The sequence below is a fragment of the Opisthocomus hoazin genome, chromosome 3 (genome assembly GCF_030867145.1).
Source record: "Opisthocomus hoazin isolate bOpiHoa1 chromosome 3, bOpiHoa1.hap1, whole genome shotgun sequence".
In the NCBI taxonomy this organism is placed as follows: Eukaryota; Metazoa; Chordata; class Aves; order Opisthocomiformes; family Opisthocomidae; genus Opisthocomus; species Opisthocomus hoazin.
This window is the reverse complement of record NC_134416.1, coordinates 100402637-100421685: the sequence shown is the minus strand read 5'-3', so window position 1 is coordinate 100421685 and position 19049 is coordinate 100402637. Positions and strand designations below refer to the sequence as shown.

Here is a 19049-nt window from a genome sequence, read left to right as displayed (position 1 = left end):
TAGTATGATGCAATAGAAACAGATCTGTGTGATCAAACAGTGAGTGCTGAGAACTTGACATCCAAAGAATATCTACTCTCATGGATTCAAATAAACTCTCATCTGGCTCCTTGGACTCAACACCTACATATTAACAGCTGTGTTGAAGCAAGTACACACCTACAGCGTACCTTCCAGCTTACCTTCACCCCAAAATAATCCAGTTTGCACACTTAAAGAGTGCTTCACGTATTAACCAAAGCATAGTCAGTGGGGACGATTGCAAGATTTGCTTCAAAAGTGCACTCCTGAATCAAATTAAAGCACTAACTCAGAGGCTCTTATGTTGGAGCACCAAGAGCAAGGACACCGTAATACTCTGAGGGGGGGAATGTCTGTTTATACACTGCATGGAATCACAAAACTAGGGTTAGAAGGGAACTAAAATTTACTCGATGTATTTCCATGAGGTTCAACCACATATATGTCATTTCTAGTGAAAGTCTAATCTGTTCTCAAGAACTTCCAAAGATAGTGAGACTGCAATCCCTCTAGTAAAATAATAAAATAAAATTAATTATGTGCTGGCCATTAAGATTAGGTCACTGTTTGAAATCTGACCACTCTTAACCTGAATGCCTGCACCGTTTTAAGTTGCCATCTGTTTGTTCCACCTCTCCCTAAGGAGTTTCTACTGCAAGGATGATTCAGTTGCTTGTGCAGAGTCCACTAAACTGCTATGAATTATTAAGCAAATCTGAAGTTGACCTCAGTTTATACTTTTGTAACTGGCTGGGTCTTTCCCACAACACAGATGGGATTTCTGAAATGGAACAGAAAGCCCAGCTGCGGAGGAGATTCATCACACAGCCCTGTGCAAGCTGGCTCTGTTCATCCATCAAAGACCTCTGTCTCCCTTGCTGTATGTTCGGTTCATTACTCATTACCCTGTTCCTATACAAAGAGAAATTATTTCATTAGCTTTATTTTAGGAAAGCCTAACTATTGTGGTAAAGAGTAAGAGATGTTTGGAAAGGATATGATGGCCTGTGTTTCAGGGTTTAAACCAGTCACTTCTAGGAATCAGACTAGGGCTTACATAGGGCCATGTCATCCCAAATGTTTTCAAGTGATGGATTTCTTCCATCTTTTTTTCCTGAAATACTGTTTGTGATGGAGGCTGAGCCTGATATTGCTTGGAGTAACAATGCCTCTTTTACTGTTTTTCTTCTCCTTTCAAATGAGTTTGCACAAGGGGAACCTTTTGTCGGGTCTCAGGACATCCATGCCCTTCCAAGTTCTGAAGCCCCTATAGTCATACCCCTGTCACGGGTATGTGGGGTTACTGTCCCTTATCTCTGCTGAAGATTAGTATAGTTATATGTTGATGTAGGAAGCTCTCTAGAATAGTACAGAAATTATGAACTAAGTCACTGAATGGATCTGATAACATTTTAAGTTGTAATGCAAATGTATAAGGTAAAATTCTATGGATTCTTCAGTGCTTTGATCTTGAAGGAGCAGGAAGTCTTGAAGGAGCAGGAAAGTCTTCAAAGCAATGTTCTGATTAAGTAATTAAGGAGAAATCAGCACCTTTCACATTGTATACTGGACTGTGTAGAAGTCACTTCTGTGTTCTGCGGTTATTTTTGCATCATATCATGTTTCTGACTAATCCAAATTTGCACTTAGGAGATTTGTAGATTTGAAATAGGAAAAAAGATCTGAAGATAAATACAAAAAAAACATGAAGGAAAGAAGTGTTCGTGAAGACTGCTCTGCATCCTTCTTGAGAGATTTGGCCACATCACTTTAAGTAGGCAGGAAGAGAAGGGATACAGGCAAAACAAACTTTAAAAGTGCTCAGTCATCAACCTCTCTAAATTTCTTTTTGTGGAAATGTCACCAGATTAGTATGAAATTTGGTTACCAATATTTGATTCTAAGTGCATAACTCTATTTAAATATACTTGACCAAAAGGTCCTGATAAACTTTTTTCTGTCATTCAAAACTAAAAATATTCTTTCACCAAATTCTGGTGTAGAAATGAACTTTATTCAGGTAAAGATGCCTGGGTGAACATAGAATTAAATTATTTCTAACTAGGTCCAACATCTGGTAAAAATAACTGAAAAAACCCAGCCTCCATGTACCATCAGAACATCTACTGAGAATCAAAATGAAGTCCCTTTAACTGACATTCAGTATGAATGACATGTATTTCACACTAATTTTTTCTTGTGTCCTGTGTAAAGCTTGTTTTCTTATTACTACATTCTGAATAAATCATTTGACATTTCAAGCATTGATGTGTGAAAGCCCAGCTCATGAAAACTTCAAAAAGTAAAATAATGGAAGTACATTATGACATGCTTTCTCCTGAATTCTTTGTGTCCACCATTTTTGGCATAGTTTTTTTTTGGGGGGGGGGAATGTTACAATTCCAAGAATTTTGGCGCACCTTAAGAAACTCCAGGAGCTCTTCCACAAGAAAAGAGACTGTCGTTTACTGGATTGCTTAAAAATGTTTCTTTTCCTGCTAGTCTTTCATCTGGCACTAGAAGGATGGTGTGTTGTTGAAAGGCATGCAGCTGATATATAAACAAATGCTGTACAGCTAAACATCATGAGAACCATCAAGTTACATTAACATTCCAAAGCTAGGAATCAATTCCAGTATATCATTTTCCTACCTCAAACTGAGCCTAATACTTAGCCTTTCCTTTGAACATTTGCATCTGAAAAAATTTTTAATCACACGGAAACCACATTACAGATTAATAAATTAATAGCAACCCTTTGTGCTATTACTCTGGGGTTGACTCTTTTTTCCTCAAACCGTAAAGATTTCAGTGCATCAGGTATGGCTAACATCTATTATTTCACAATGCCATTGAGGAAAATACTTACTCCCCAGAGCATGTATAATTACATACCGTGTTTTTGGCCACGTCCTTTGGTTCAGATATAGCATCTGATATCAGAAAGCTTCTTTCTTCTAATACAGCTTACACCACCTCCCAGCAAAACATAAACTAAACCAACAAAAGTATGCTTTCATCAGCAGAGATATCTACAGCAGGATTTTTTCCAGCATAGCTATCGTGATTAGAGGGTGTACTGGTTATTTTTATCTCCCACATCCTAGACATAATGTGTATACTGGCAATATGAAGTCCCTGTTAAATCATGGACTGAGAAGTTATCAAGTTGTCAAGATGATAAAGCAAAAGTCAAAGCGAAGCTTTTCTATTTGCTAAATTTCATATATGTGAGAGGAACTTCTGTCATATTGGAAAGAGGAAAATAATCCACAGACTTTAAAACAGAAAGGAAAAATCACACTCAAGAGATGTATTTCTCAAATGGGTGGATATTAAGCTTAGTATTTGCTAATTGGTTCTTGTACTGCTCTCCTTGTGCATTATTTCCTGCAGTTACTTTACCAGACTACTGCTTTACGTGCATATTGGGTATAGACTATTAGCTGCTATTTCAAGCTCCTCGTTTTCTTCAGAAATGCAACCTCTGTAAACTTTATCACAGCCTTGGGACTGTGTAAGCAGCTGGATGTCTTTATAAATAAATAAATGGCTTAAATTAATAAAAATAAATAAATTAAATATTCAATGCTAACAGAGTCATTATTAGCTTAGCCAGATTGTGTGCCCTTAGTGGTTTAACTCTGGCTGACCCTAACAAATGAGAGAAGGAAAAAAAGGGAAAATAGAATAATTGCTTTGCTGATTTCCAAGCTAAATAATTCTCTACAAAGCCCACAGCTGTAGGTTTTCCCCTGTTTACTCTCATCTTCCGTGAGGGAGACAGGCGTGGCCGGGAGAAAAGGACCTATTAATAAATTCGCAAGAAAGACTTTGAGAGACAAAAGCATTGTGGGCAATAAAATGTGCTGACTTTTTCTGCAGCCTTAGTTCTACTTTATAAAGCATTTACAGTATAAGGAAGAAGAAACAAGAAATCTTTCTCCTTTACAATGCCATGTCTTCTAATTCGCCAGGAAAAGAACCTCAACACTTCAAGCACTGTTTTCCGATTAAATCAGAGTGTGTATGTAGTTTAGCTTAACAAAGCCAGCTTCTGTACTCCATGGATTGTTGCCACTGTAAATCAAACATTACTTCAGAGTTACTAGAAATATGTTTGATTATGCACTAAATGCTGAGACTTGCTACAGCTGGTTTTAGCTCCCACCACAGCAAAAGTATTGGCAAAAAAGCTGCCGTTCTTCATCAATTACAACAGTGAATGGTAGTATTGCTTTTGTGGACATGGCTGTTTCTGACAGCTGAGAGAAAAATATATATATGTTCAGTGTGATGTTTGGAATGCAAAACAGGAGAAAACTGTGCTTTCCTGATTCTGTCTGGTATTCGAGATATTGATGGAGCCACCAAGCTTGTGTTATTATCATGGCTGCACAGCCATGAATACATAAACTGGAAACTGGCTTTTCCAAGTAATATATGCCTTCCTCACATTACTTTTGTGGGAGTCAGCTTCAGGAATATATCTTCAAAACATATTATTGGTAATTTCTTCTATAAGAGATAAGCCTCAAAAGGGCAATGTCAGCATCTCTCTTTACCGATGTACGTGTTCTCCCAGTACTGTATCTTTGCTAATACTGCTAGTGGCAGGTCAGGGGAATGTTTATTGAGACAGGGGATCTCCTGATCTGAATTACAATGTAGTAGAAAGGTACACGTTGATTAGGTTTTTACCTGAATTCTGAAAAGGAGATGGATATTGTTCAGGTTGCCAAGGTGCCATTCTGTGAATTGTTTAGGAAGAATATTGTGCAAAGTAGTGAGTTTCCATGTCAGCAGCTATGCCGCTCCTTCCTCCTGCCTATACAAAAAATGTTTGCACCATCGTCTGATTTCTTTCAAAAGTAGTAGGCACCAACAACTCCCAGCAGACTGACAAAAACACAAAATCATACATGTGGTAGGGGAGAGGTTGTACAGCAGGATGATGACAGCCCTTGTAACTATACAAGAAGACTATCTTGGGGACAAAAAAAAAAAGAAATGAAAAAAAAATCTTACAGCAGAAGATCAGCATGAGTAGGTGCAACTACCCTGATAGTCTATTATAAAAGGTAAATTCTATGAAAATGCACTTACAATGTCTCATACGCATTTCTGACTAACAAAAGACAGGAAAAAAATGTGAACAAGACAAATGGTGAAACCACAGCCCTGGACTTCAAAAGAGGAGACTTGAGTTTGCTCAGGAATCTGGTTGGCAGGATCCCATAGGAGCGTCCGAAGAGGTTGTGGGATCTCTGTCATTGGAGATAAGCAAAATTTGGCTGGACAAGGGCCTGAGTGACCTGCTGTGACTGAACCTCTGATCTATGCAGAGTGGAGAGAAGCTCCAGCCAGAGCCTGTGGAACCCTTACAACTTGCTGAAGTGCTGCTCTCACTTGCAGTATGCCTTCCTTTCTCAGTTACCCCCAAGCCCTACTGCTGTCACCCAGGCCTCTCTTGCCTCTTCAAAGCCTCAGAGAAGGTCTCCCTCACTTTCTGTGGAAAATAATGCACTGCCACTACTTAACTGAATTTTGGCATTCATTACCAAACTCCACAGCATTTGCAGGCCCAGTGAAAGCTGGCCCTAATGAGAAAACACTTGACATAGCACCACCTCTTTTTTTCTTCATCTTTGCAATTCCATTGACTATACATTATTCTTTCAGGGTTCATGTCTAAATAAGTCTGTTTTCATCTTCTCCTAGCCTTGAATCCTCTCATTTTCCTCTACAGTGAAAAAAACAATTTATATATTCCCAGCTGAGTTTTGTGAATTCTTGGTGCTGCCCTTCAATTCAATGAGCTAAACACAACAAATTAAGATTACCTGCTTTGTTTTTTTGGAAACCAACAATAGCTCCACAGCCAGTGAGATACACACTTTGGTGACAGCAAAACTTATTTCCAGGTTGAAAGAGTACAAAATCTCAATATTTTAACCTCCTATAAGAAAAAATCAGGGGAAAAAATCAATTAATTTTTCTGTTTTGAAACTGGGGATGATCTGAATGTTGGAGTATTTTTTTAACAGATTTTGACTGGTCATTCATAAGCAATTTGAAAATATTAAACTGGGTGTATTAGAAAATTTTGAAATTTATTTCTAGTACTTTTTGGATGGGAAGAGATTTAATCAATACTGTTCTTCTTTCAGAGATTGTTTTTATTTTGGCAAAGTAGCATTTTTACTAATGAAAGTCTGTCAGAAAATATGATAATACTTCTAGAAGTCAAATCCTTATTTCATAAAAATTCTTATTATGGTATAAACTCAGGTTTGCTATAGTTCCTTTCAGTCATTCTAATATAAACTACAAATAATATTTAGTGCTATTTTAGTCAGTTTGGATAATGAGGTAGAGATCTTGGGCTCCATTCTATTTGTAGTTATTGCTGTATTGCCTTTGGACCTCAGCCAGAGTAAAATGCAGGTCAATATGCGTGCTGTGATTAAACTGGCTACTTACAATATCTTAGTCCTCAATATTCCCTATATTATTTTAAAGAAAATAAAATCTTCATTAAAATTCCATACCATTTCCTTGAGCTACGTGAATGGTTTAGCGTTCTGCACTAGCAGAGGGACTTTTTACAAGGGCATGTAGTGATAGGACAAGGGATAATGGCTTTAAACTCAAAGCAAGTAGATTTAGATTAGGTATAAGAAAGAAATTCCTTACTCCAGGGGCTGAAGGCACTGGAACAGGTTGCCCAGAGAAGTTGTGGCTGCCCCCTTCTGGGAAGTGGATGGGGCTTTGAGCAACCTGGTCTAGTGGGAGATGTCCCTGCCCATGGCAGGGAGGTTGTGACTAGATGACCTTTAAGGTCCCTTCCAACCCAAACTGTTCTCTGATTCTCTGATAATTTTTGTTTTCTTTCTCATACATAAATAATTACTTAAGCACATCATTCCATTCTTCTGCATTTTATAATGCCTTACATCAAATATTTGTGGATTGCATATCAAAAATTAAAAATATAGGTCTTTTAAAATGCTGAATATCCTATAAGCTATTTCCAAATAACAAAAAACATTGTATTTTTTTGTTCATTTGATTACTGCATGTAGTAATGTAAGTACATATTTCAATTAAAAAGTCATGAGCTATAGTAAATGTGATCCTCCATCAATACCTTTGTGCATTAACAATTTAAGGCTGTAGTGTCCTGTATTGTTGCCTGGAAAAAATAATTAGATTTTATAGTCTATTTTTAAAAGTATATTGGTTTTATGCTTTGCAATAAAAATAAAAATCTTGTTAGCTACAATGGGCAATGCTTGATAATACTGAAAGGATGAGAAATCAATTTCATAAAACCTGATTAGAACATCAGGTATGTATTTAAGTTAGCAAATGACTGAAGGCACAATAAAAAAACATGCCTGACCTGTTATAAAAATACAACCTTTACCTATTATCTGTTTGTTGTAAAAGAACCGACAGATTAATTAATACAGTTCAAACTGCTGTCACTGTGAAAAGGATTATTTTTCATATTCAGTGTCTGCTACTTATCAGGATAAAATATGATTTTGAATGTCTGCCTTACTAAAACTTCATTTATAAATCAGCATTTCGTTTTTCTTTTGTGTAATAAGGTTGAATTTACTGGAGCATGTAACTAAGAATATCTAATCTAATATTTTTAGACAATGAACAGTTGGTCTGTGCAGGAATTGTCAGACATGTAGGGTGAGAGCAGAATTTTCAGGCAGGTTGATGGCCTCTGTCTGCTTCCTTCACCTTGCAATGTCATATTTTGCATAAGAACTTAGACATAGATATGGATAGAATCACAGAATCATGGAATCTTTAAGGTTGTAAAAGACCTCTAAACACCAGCATGCCTGCTAAACCGTGTCCTGAAGTGCCATATCTACACATTTTTTTAACACCTCCAGGGATGATCACTCCACCGCTTCCCTGGGCAGCCTATTCCAATGCCTGACCACTCTTTCATTGAAGAAAGTTTTCCTAATATCCAGTCTAAACCTCCCCTAACACAACTTCAGGCCATTGCCTCTTGTCCTATTGCTAATTACTTGGGAGAAGAGACCAGCACCTGCCTCACTAAGACCTCCTTTCAGGTAGTTGCAGAGAGCAATAAGGTCCCCCCTCAGCCTCCTCTTCTCCAGACTAAACAGTTCCAATTCCCTCAGCTGCTTCTCATAAGACACGTTCTCTAGACCCTTCACCAGCCTCATTGGCCTTCTCTGGACACGCTCCAGCACCTCAATGTTTTTCTTGTAGCAAGGGGCCCAAAACTGAACACAGTACTTGAGGTGCGGCCTCACCAGTGCCGAGTACAGGTGGACAGTCACTTCCTAGTGACTTCCTAGTCCTGCTGGCCACACTATTCCTGATACAAGCCAGGATGCTATTGCCTGCCTTGGCCACCTGGGCACACTGCTGGCTCATGTTCAGCCAGCTGTCAACCAACACGCCCAGGTCCTTTTCTGCCGGGCAGCTTTCCAGCCACTCTTCCCCAAGCCCGTAGTGTTGCAAGGGGTTGTTGTGACCCAAGTGCAGGACCCAGCACTTGGCCCTGTTGAACCTCATACGATTGGCCTTGGCCCATCGATTCAATGGTTTGGAGGAAGCTGCTGTTGGTGGTTTAGCAGGAGCTGCTTGCTGGTCATAGCGGTTTTGGAAAGGAGGAGAGATGGTCACTGCTCTGTAAAAAGGAATTTGATTGGTTTTAAGCTGCTGTTGCTGGGGCTTAGGAAACAAATGATGGAATAGGGAATGAGCTCCACAATCTATTCTCAGCCATAGTAGCTTAGCTTTGAATATGCAAACCCAGATGAACACGTTTACTGCTGAATGTGTTGTTTCAGTCTCCTGAGACAGTGTATGGGTTAAATCTAGGGAAAAATGCCAACTTTGCTCAATAAAAATCCCCCCACTAGCACATCCCCCTCACATGTCAACATCTTAAATATATGTGAATACTTACATCATAAGGAAAATTAAGGTTTCTTGAATAAGTTAATAGATCATTTCCTACCTAAACCTGTTGGAACTTAAGAGAATACGATGAATATAAAGAGTCAATAGTTCTTGGTTTATGTTAATTTAGTTGATTTTGTAAATTTTCTCTTATTCTGAAGTGTTTCCAAGCCATGCATGCAGTCATAAATCATAGAATCATAGAATGGGTTGGGTTGGAAGGGACCTTATAGATCATCTAATTCCAACCCCACTCAGTGAGAAGGAACATCTTCCACTAGACCAGGTTGCTCAAAGCCCTATCCAACCTGGCCTTGAACACTTCCAGGGAGGGGGCATCCACAACTTCTCTGGGCAGCTTCTTCCAGAGCTCACCGCCTGCACAGCAAAGAGTTTCTTTCTTATATCTAATCTAAACCTACCCTCTTTCCATTTAAAGCCATTACCCCTTGTCCTATCACTACGTGTCTTTGCAAAAAGTCACTCTCCAGCTTTCTTGTAGGCCACCTTGAGGAACTGGCAGGCACTACAAGGTCTTCCCAGAGCCTTCTCTTCTCCACGCTGAACAGGCCCAATTCTCTCAGCCTGTCATCATATCAGAGGTGCTCTACCTCCCTGATCATATTTGTGGCTCTCCTCTGGACCTGCTCCATCAGGACCAAGTCTTTCTTATGCTGGGGCCCCAGAGCTGAACACAGTGCTCCAGATGGGGTCTCATGAAAGCGGAGTAGAGGGGCAGAATCCCCTCCCTCAACTTGCTGACCACGCTTCTGTTGATGCAGACCAGGAAGTGATGGGCTTTCTGGGCTATGAGTGCACATTGCTAGCTCACGTCCAGCTTTTCATCCACCAGTACCCCCAAGTCCTTCTCTGCAGGGCTGCTCTGAACATTCCTTACCTAGCCTGTATCCATGTTTGGGATTGCCATGACTCAGGTTTCGGACCTTGCCCTTGGTCCTGTTGAACTTTATGAGGTTCACATGAGCTCACCTCTAGCCTGTCAAGGTCCCTCTGAATGGCATCCCTTCCCTCTAGAATATCAGCCACAAAACTCAGTTTGATGTCATCTGTGAATTTACTGAGGGTGCGCTCAATCCCACTGTCTATGTCCTCGACAAAGATATTACATAGTACTGGTCCCAGTACAGACCCCTGAGGGCACCACTCGTCAGTGGTCTCCACCTGGACACTGAGCCATTGACCACAACTGTTTGAGTGAATTCATGCAGCCAATCCTTATCCACTGAGTGGTCCACCAGTCAAATCCATGTCCTATGCCTTTGAGAGATAAGGATGTTTTGTGGGACAGTATCAAAATTAATTGCAAATGTTGGATTTGAGGGGTTTTTTTCTGTTTTATGTCACCTGGAGGAAATACATTTATGCATCCTAGTGATTCAGTGCCATGCTGATGTGTCTTATTCATTACGTGTAACTTTTTGTTGTAGATTAGCTTTTATTGCATATCTGAATAAAACTTTAATACTCTATCACGTGCATAAAAAAGGTAGGCCTAATGAGATAAAATATAAAGTTTTATTATCTATTAAATACAGATCATCTTTCTTTCTTAGTCTCTTTTATAACATCAGTGATGAAAAACCATTTAACAATAATAAGTCAAAATACGGTTTATTCTACGTATTGATTTGATAGAGTAAAATAGTACATAAATGAGTTGGTATTTTATCTATAATTCTACAAATAAATTAACATACCACACTGTTCATATGAAGGTAAAAAATTTTTGAAGTATATATAAGTTTTCTGTAAGAAAAGCACTGCATCATTTTTTTGCACAAATTTTACCAGAGCTAAACCTGCCTTCTGAATATGACCTAGGATAGTACACTGGCATATCTTACAGTCCTTTTCAAAGTACACTGTAATTATTTTTTTCTGAACTGAACTTCTAAGTATTAAAAGAAAAGCTCGGAGAGTGATAAATACAAGTGCAGAACTGTAACTGTAATGGATAGAAAATAATTACTATTTAACTAACAGCTTAAGAACTTAAAAGGCACAAAGCTTTCATCTTAAATATTTTTTTTTAAATTGAAACACATTTATGATTTATTTTGTTTCATTGTAGCTTCAATGTACCAGCTAATATTGATTTCAAATCTCAATATCAGTACAATATTAGGTTTAAAAACTCTTTTTTTTCTAAAAAAGCTGGTGTCCAGACTTCTGCGTTATTTTCAATTTGCAAGTGAGGTGCAGTGAAGCAAAATTCATAAAGATGATATATCCTGAAGTCCAAAAGTAATGTAAAAGTATTGATTAGGTAACATGAGCTATTTCTCCCTGCCTGACTTTAGGAGCCTTTTAACTCCACATTTGTTATGCAAAGTTAGTCAACGTGAACAGTCAGTACTAAAATATGTGATTTGCCCTCAAGAGGTGATGGCCAGAGCTCTGCGTGACAGGTCAGCTGTTTCTATCAGATAGCCTCAAGTGTTGGAGAAACCATCATCATGGTGTTTGCAAGTTCTCTATTGATTACCTGTGAGAGGCCAGGTGCTGTGGGTAGCCTTTCAGAAACATTAGATATTTAAATCCTGACCTTTGGTAGGTCTTCTCAGTGTTCAGCACTTCAGAAAACAGGTGCACACAAAAAGAAGCTTAACTCTCTGCTCTTGCATTTGTAAATCTTGGTCTGCCTGTCCTGTTCTCTTATGGAGAATGTAGCTCCCTTCAAGGTGCAAAGCAAAGGTCTTGATAACATGGTGACAAAATTTTGTCAATTCGTACTCAGAAGAAAAACTAAAATTATCTCCCTGAAACAGTGACCAGCGTAGCATCAGAAACAGGAGTTCTGGCCCAAGGGAAGGCTTAGGAATCTGTGACAGCATTGCCTTTTTTGGCAAATGTGGAGGTTCTTGTCTCAAACTAGTACTGAAGCAGCACACTTGTCAGCCAGGACACTCAGTCACCTGGTTCCAGATCAGACCTCAGCATCTGGGAATCTGATGCTTTGCTCCACCACTTCGAAGGGGAGCAAAACTCACCAGCCTAAGGTCAGAACACAGTGAAAGACTGAAGAAATTCGTAGGGAGGAAAGAAGGTGGCAGCTGTGTTAAAAAGTAGCATTTCTTTTCAGCGGAAAAAGTAGTCCTTCCAGAAGGAACAGATCTTCCTTTTTCTTTCAAAATGGTAAGGGTCCAATGCTACAATGAACTTCTGTTTTTCGAGGGAAGAGGGGAAAAATTTGAAAGCTACTGATTCCTTCTCCATCTTTGGTCACTGGACTAGAACTAAGTCATTGCTGTGGCTCCCCGAGTTTCTGGAGCAGATGACAGGGCTGAAAGTGAGAGATCCTGTTACAAACATATTCCTTAAGGACAGGAACAGATGAAAGCCATCAAATGCTCTGCAGGTATTACATAGCTTGTGTCTGTCATCCCAGTAGGAAAATGTATTCCTCCAGATGGCCTTGTCTAAGCTATTTAATGTATAGTCTGTTATGGTCATGTGTTATGTAAAGAAACGCACAAGTGTTTGAGTAGGCACTGCTTCCACAATTGTTATGCTGAACCTGGACTTTGGTCCTCTCTAGCACGTATCATTCCTCACCCTTCACATCCAGAAAATCAGGAGAGTAACTTCAGGCTTTTTGTTAACTGAATCCAACTCAGAAGTGTATTTTCATTCATTTATTCACTGATAATCTTTAATTTATTTTGGAATTTGATTGTAATGGAACTTACCCTCACCATAAAAACAGGATCAGCCTATTAACTTCAAAAAGTGATCGTTAGTCAAATATCACTTATTTTACTGTGTCTTCTTCAGGAGATAGAAAGAATATCTCTCAGAATACCTTTTCATTCTTTGTTGTTCGACAAACAACTGTAACAGGAGCAGTCTTGTATGACCAGCCACCATGCAGCAAGTATTTTTACAATGTTAATTCCAAACCCTTCAGCACCACTGTCAACCTTTGTATGAAGTGATGGGAGGGGCAGGGACTGAAAAAAAATCCTCCAGCTACTTTTGCTACGTGTTACTTTCCTGTCGAAGTCTTAGGACCTTTCATATGGAGCATTTCTCAGTGAGATGCTTCCAGAAATAAACTTTGACAAGTCCAATGAGGTTAATTTTAGATTGTGAACATCCTTTGAAACTTGCCAGTTTTCATTACACAAAAGTAGCTGTCTTGAAGCTCTTGCAGTATTCCACAGATATTCTTGAAAAAATGTCAGATGACCTCCAAATGCAGAACATTTCTTAAAACAAAAACAACATGGATTACCCTCCTCCCTGTGCTGTTTCTTGTGTAGGTTGTCTTAACCTTCACTCACTCCAAATCAGCGTTGTAAATCCCAACATTCATTTGCACAGAAGATCGTAGGAAACTATTAATTCTTCAAAGCTGACGAGAAAGCCTAATTATGTGGCTGTTTGTTTTGCTGAAGACTATAGTTTAAACACTATTTTCATTATGGGGCAGCAGGGAAATGCGGGTAAATTGCTTAGTGACCAGCAAGAGGGACAAGACATTTCTGCAAGACTGTTGCCATTTACAGTGAGTTTTCTGTCTTCATGTGCATTTCTTTTGCTCCATGGCATGGGTACTGTTTAAGTCGGAACACAAAGCAAACTGCAATACTTGTGGTCTATAACTATGGTTGAAAATAAAGTATGAAGGGGAGGTTCTTCTTCCACAGTATTTTTGTTTACTACTGAGCTGTATTGGAAAGGACAGAACACTCAAGTCTGGATTTTGAAGACAACTGGATGAACCAAACACCAAACATTTCATTTTACAATGGGAATGTGAATTACACTTTTATGAGACCGCAGTATACTTTTTTAAGGTACTTAGAGATTGTTTCACTGGCAGGTTCAGAAGCTGATTGACCAAACACTTGTTTTAAAGGCCACTCACGTATTTCACTTCCACAGTTGTCAAGCTTTTCACAAAACTGTGAGGTGTACTCCTTTTTCAAAATCCAGTAATGCACTTCCCAAGGCCTCCATCCTAGAAGTGTTGGGTAAAAAGTTTTTGTAAATAATTCATGCATCATAAACTGTTTATAAATGCATTCTGATGTTTGACTGCTTCCCCTTTCCTTCCCATTATGCCTGAGCTGTTACCTAGGTGATTGCTAGCATGGAGCTGAAGAATTGACTGTTTTATTATCACCTTGTTTTCAGTGGAACAAGGAATATAACAGGATCCACTAGGAACAGGACTAACGTGTCTGAAATATCCCTGATCACTGCTCTATACTGAAAAATGTGATTACCTGTGTTTCTTTGCAGGTGCATATGTGCTTCAAGTAAAGGCAACAGATGCTGATGACCCCACTTATGGAAACAGTGCTAGAGTGGTTTACAGCATTCTTCAGGGGCAACCATATTTCTCCATTGATCCAAAGACAGGTAAATAGTTTATCAGCAACAAAGGAAGATTTAAACTTTGGATTTTGATCCATGTGGACATTAGCAATGAATAAATATAGACTGGGCTGATATAGCCAAAACCAGTAGAGTAACTTTGCACATGACTCAGTTTTGAGAACTGACTAGTTTTTGAATGAATTACAGTCTGTTGCAGAAACAAAACATGGTCCTCCAATCAGTCCTGGATCATCTAAAATATGTATATATAGAACAATATTTTTTTCATGCTTTGCCATTTCTCTGTAGCTAAAGCTTTATCTGCTACTTGCATTGTATTATTTGTTTTTTTCCTAGTGATTCAGTTTTGTATCTTGGGTCTACATTCTTTTTTCTCAGCATTTTCATTTGCTGAACTTATAGTCAGAAATTCTCTAGCAAAGATTGTTTTGCTATATAGAGCTAATCTGAGCCTGTAGAACAGCTAATCATCTCCTGCCCTCCTCTTTTCCTGGGGCATAGTATATTTGTGTGGGGTTACTGGATATGTGAGCAAAAAAGGATAATTCATTTAAAGAGACTGAAGTGTTTGGGAGGTTGGTAGACATGTTAATTAGATATCTTGTCCTGTATTTCTGAATGTCATTCTTGTTTCTATATTTAGTAATTCAGTTAAGGAGCCAATAACCTACATGGTGAATGCCATGCATTGGGTCATCCTGAATGTGTTACAGGGATAGTTGTCTATATGCCCCTTTCAGCAAATAGTTTCTCCTTCTGGTGAAATTGTACTTGAATGTCAGACTGTGTGTTAAAGGGCCCATATCCCTCATCAATCCATAGTTTGGGGATGAGACCTTCATAAGGCTGTTAGTGCACTGTCTCCAATGGGCACATGTTCCATTTAGCAGGAGATCGTATTGCTATTTGCAGCAATTTTACTTTTCAAACTGAAATAGGACTTCTTCAAGTGTCTGGGGGAAAAAAAACGTATTTACCTTTATACTTATTTTTTTATTTCAGTCTTGTAAAGAATGAGGAGGAATTCATTGGCAAGAAAAACCTTTACTGAAGCCACTACTGGAGTTCTAATATGAGTTTCCCAAGAAAAAAATTAATAGCTATTAGTACTTGAAGAAGAACTTTTTTTCCTGTGGCACTTCAAATTGCTGTATCATATGCTCTCATCTGTTACTCAGTACTGAGTAGCGAGTGGACCATAGGTGATGGCCTGCACCCTGCTAGCCCTGGAATATCATACATACATCCATGTTTCTATATCTGTCTAATAATATCTTTAATAAGTTGCTCAGGTAGACCTTGCTAGTAAAAGAATGGACACAACTGTAAAGGAACATTCATGAAAGAGCTAGCCCAGCATAGCTTAAAATCCTATACCAGAAAAAAGCATATAAATTCATGGTCCTAATAACAACAACGATGCGCTGTAACCGGTCTTACATTGGAAAGGTTACAATGTCAGAGTTACCTGTGGGTCTAACAACGCCTGTAGAGATAACTAATACATGAATAATCATGCACAGGTAGCTGTTGAATGATTTTCTTTAATATCCAGAAGTCTTGGACAGCACCACAGATCTTCTGACATTTCCAATTCTTTATTTTATAACTGAGGAGACAATACAGTCGTTTTTCACTGCAGAGTTTTAATGCCAGACACCAGGCTTGAGTGTTTTTGACAGGAAAAGGGAAGAAAGCCATTTGGGTACAAAATGACAGACAAACTCAGAACTGCTGGCAGACAGATAAGCATTTTTGGGGTTGCTGTTGATGGCTTTTTTCACCATTTCTTCCATTCCAGAGACAATTTTGAGACATTCCCTTGTAGTTATTTAAAGAGTTTAAGAACATCCGTACTAGGTCAGACCAAAGGTCCACGCTGCCCTAGATCATGTTTCTAAAAATGATGGCCTGCTTGCTCATCACCAACTGACTGATGCCCAGCCAGACCCCAAACAGCGGCTCCCAGACCAACCAACCCTCTAGTTTATATGCTGAGCATGACATCATACGGTACGGAATATCCCTTTGGGGACAGCTGTCCCAGCTGTGTCTCCTCCCAGCTTCTTGTGCATTCCCAGCCTACTCGCTGGTGGAGTGGCGTGAGAAGCAGAAAAGGCCTGGACTCTGTGTGAGCACAGCTCAACAACGATGAAAACATCTCTATATTATCAACACTGTTTTCAGCACAAATCCAAAACATAGCGCATTGGTAGCTACTATAATGAAAATGAATTCTGTCCCAGCCAAAAGCAGAACAGCTCTTTATTCCTTTCTAAACATCCTGTTTACTTTTTAGCTTCTACCACAAAAAAGCTGATATGTTTGTGGAAATTTCTATTACTACCTCAAGATCTCATTGCAAAGTGATAATGGTGAAATCACTGACCATAACTTTATATGTGAAGTAAGGATAGTGAGTGGCATGCACATGACTTTACATATACTCCTTTCTCAGATCACTCCTGATAGGTGATAAATATTTACTCTGATATGAATCTAGTACACTTATATAGTTTTTAACCTTTATGGGTCTGAATGCCACAGTTGCCCTTTTACTCCTCTTTACTGACCTGATTTTTTTGCAGTGCTTTGCTGCAGGTAAGCAAACTATATGGAAGTGGGAGCGCTAGCTTTTATTGCTCTTGAAGGAAGGTTAAATGCATTACAGTCCCTGCTGGAGAGCAGCTGTTGAACTGGCAAATTTTAAGACCTCAAATCTTATACATGGGGGTTACTCTTTGATGCTATGAAATTGCTCTTCTGATTTTAATGTGAGTTTTCTTTAACATAGAGCACTTCTCTTAGGACAGATAACCTCTCTTTGGTTTCCTCTGTACATTCTGTTCTGTTACTAAAATGTCCTTTTGATAAACTTCTTCCCATCCAATTTTCTGATGTATTTATGAGATCAATATTCTTATTTATGTCTAGATGTCTCCAATTTTTTCTTAGACTCAGTTTTCTAGTCCATATTCTGACTTCAGTAATATTCTTGAAATCCAACTTGGTGTCAGAAGCAGTACTGATGACAATATTTATTCAGGAGTTTTTTCATGGAACCTGGACTTTCTCTTCCACATAAGTGGATCATCTCCTGTTGAATTATGGCCTAATAACTTTGCAGAATGTATCTTCTTGCCCAGGTCCCATAAATACCATTTTCAATTTTCAGCAGCCTCATTGAGGCCATACTTTTCTGCACATTTGGTATTGATGACATTTGCAAAGAAAAAAAATCAAAGTTATTCATTTCTGGAGCTGAATAATCTTTATTGTATTATCTTAACGTAGAAGGATTTAAAGACACTCAGAACAGCATTACATGCACATAAGGCCTCTACATTATAATAAGCCTTTGATTTAAAGTTTGAATATTCTTTGGAAACCTGAAGATGGAATGCCAAAATTTGTAGTCTTTTTTTTTTCCCATAGACTTTTACATCCACTTTATTCTTCTATTTTGCTGGTTAGATAACTTTACATCACTTTTGTCCTGTCCATACGAACTACGATTTTGGTAGAAGTAGTAGGTACTTTTCAGCCTTTTTTCTACACCTTTGAAATAGAGTAGGTAGAAAAACAAACTTGCCTATGAACTGCTAGACATGAAAATTACTCTCATTGATGTTTTTTTGCTATAGACAAAGGTTTTTTGTAGAAAAATATATAGAATGCCCTTATACTTCCAGATAGGAATAAACAGTGGGTGACTGGGAACTTTACTGCTGGAGTGACAGCCAGTTCTTCACTTTCTGAAGACCATCTGGAATATTTCTGAGAAAGCCACTCAGTTGTACCTAAAACAGGTATAACAATCAGAAGAACTTCATTGCCTGCTCACCTCCTACTATCTGCTCATTTTCAGTTTTTTCTACTCACTGCTATTTTGTTTTGCTAGCATAACAAGGGGAATCTTTAATTCTCAAAGCTCTTTTCTCCTTAGACTGAGCATACTAAAGGATGTTGTAAAATATTGTGAAACATATAGTCTCCACAGTGCAAAAATATGGATTAAGAGATTTAAGAGGAAACCTAGTAATGTTCATCCTATTTACAAGAATTTTTTTTCATTAATATCACGTGAACACGAACAGGTTTTTATAGTTTTACAATTCAAGATCTCTGGACCAAACAAAACATGGAACAACACTGACTGATTCCACAAGCTCAAAAGGATAGTGTTGCAGTATCTAAATATTCTTAAGTATTTGCTAATCGTATTCTAGATCTATGCAATACAATATATGCCATGATGAGGTAGAAAATAGTAGTTATTATTAATGTTGTCCTTATCATCATCAGTGTTACAAGTAGAGAGAAAGGAAATTGTTATACAATTCAATTCAACGGGAATATTTAATAGGTACCAGAAATAGCGGATTTAGGTCAAAGTTATTTCTAGACTCTGAACAAATACTATAAGCTAACGGTTTCTATTCTTACTTCTTAAAACAGCGGTGGTTAGTTGCTGTAAAGATAAGAATGACCCTGAAAGTTTGTTTCTTATCATTCCAGACCCATTGTAACACCAGGGGAAAAAGACTGCTTTTAAATCCAAATGATTTAATACCAGAAAATTATGTTTTCTAAACCAATAATAGCTTGGAGGAAAAGCATACTTCCAACTGGTATATTTTTCAATTGTGCATGCTATCTGCACCTAAAACTTTTTTGAAAACTATTGCCGTATA

General features: G+C 38.3%; 1 protein-coding gene across 1 annotated transcript in view; it reads left to right on the top strand.

Moving 5' to 3' along the window:
* Positions 1–19049, top strand: part of CDH12 (cadherin 12) — a 390071-nt gene that overhangs the window by 301055 nt on the left and 69967 nt on the right. The window contains exon 5 of the mRNA XM_009940762.2: positions 14257–14376. Within this exon, the coding sequence (XP_009939064.2) occupies positions 14257–14376 (120 nt within the window). The remainder of the gene's footprint in view (positions 1–14256; positions 14377–19049) is intronic.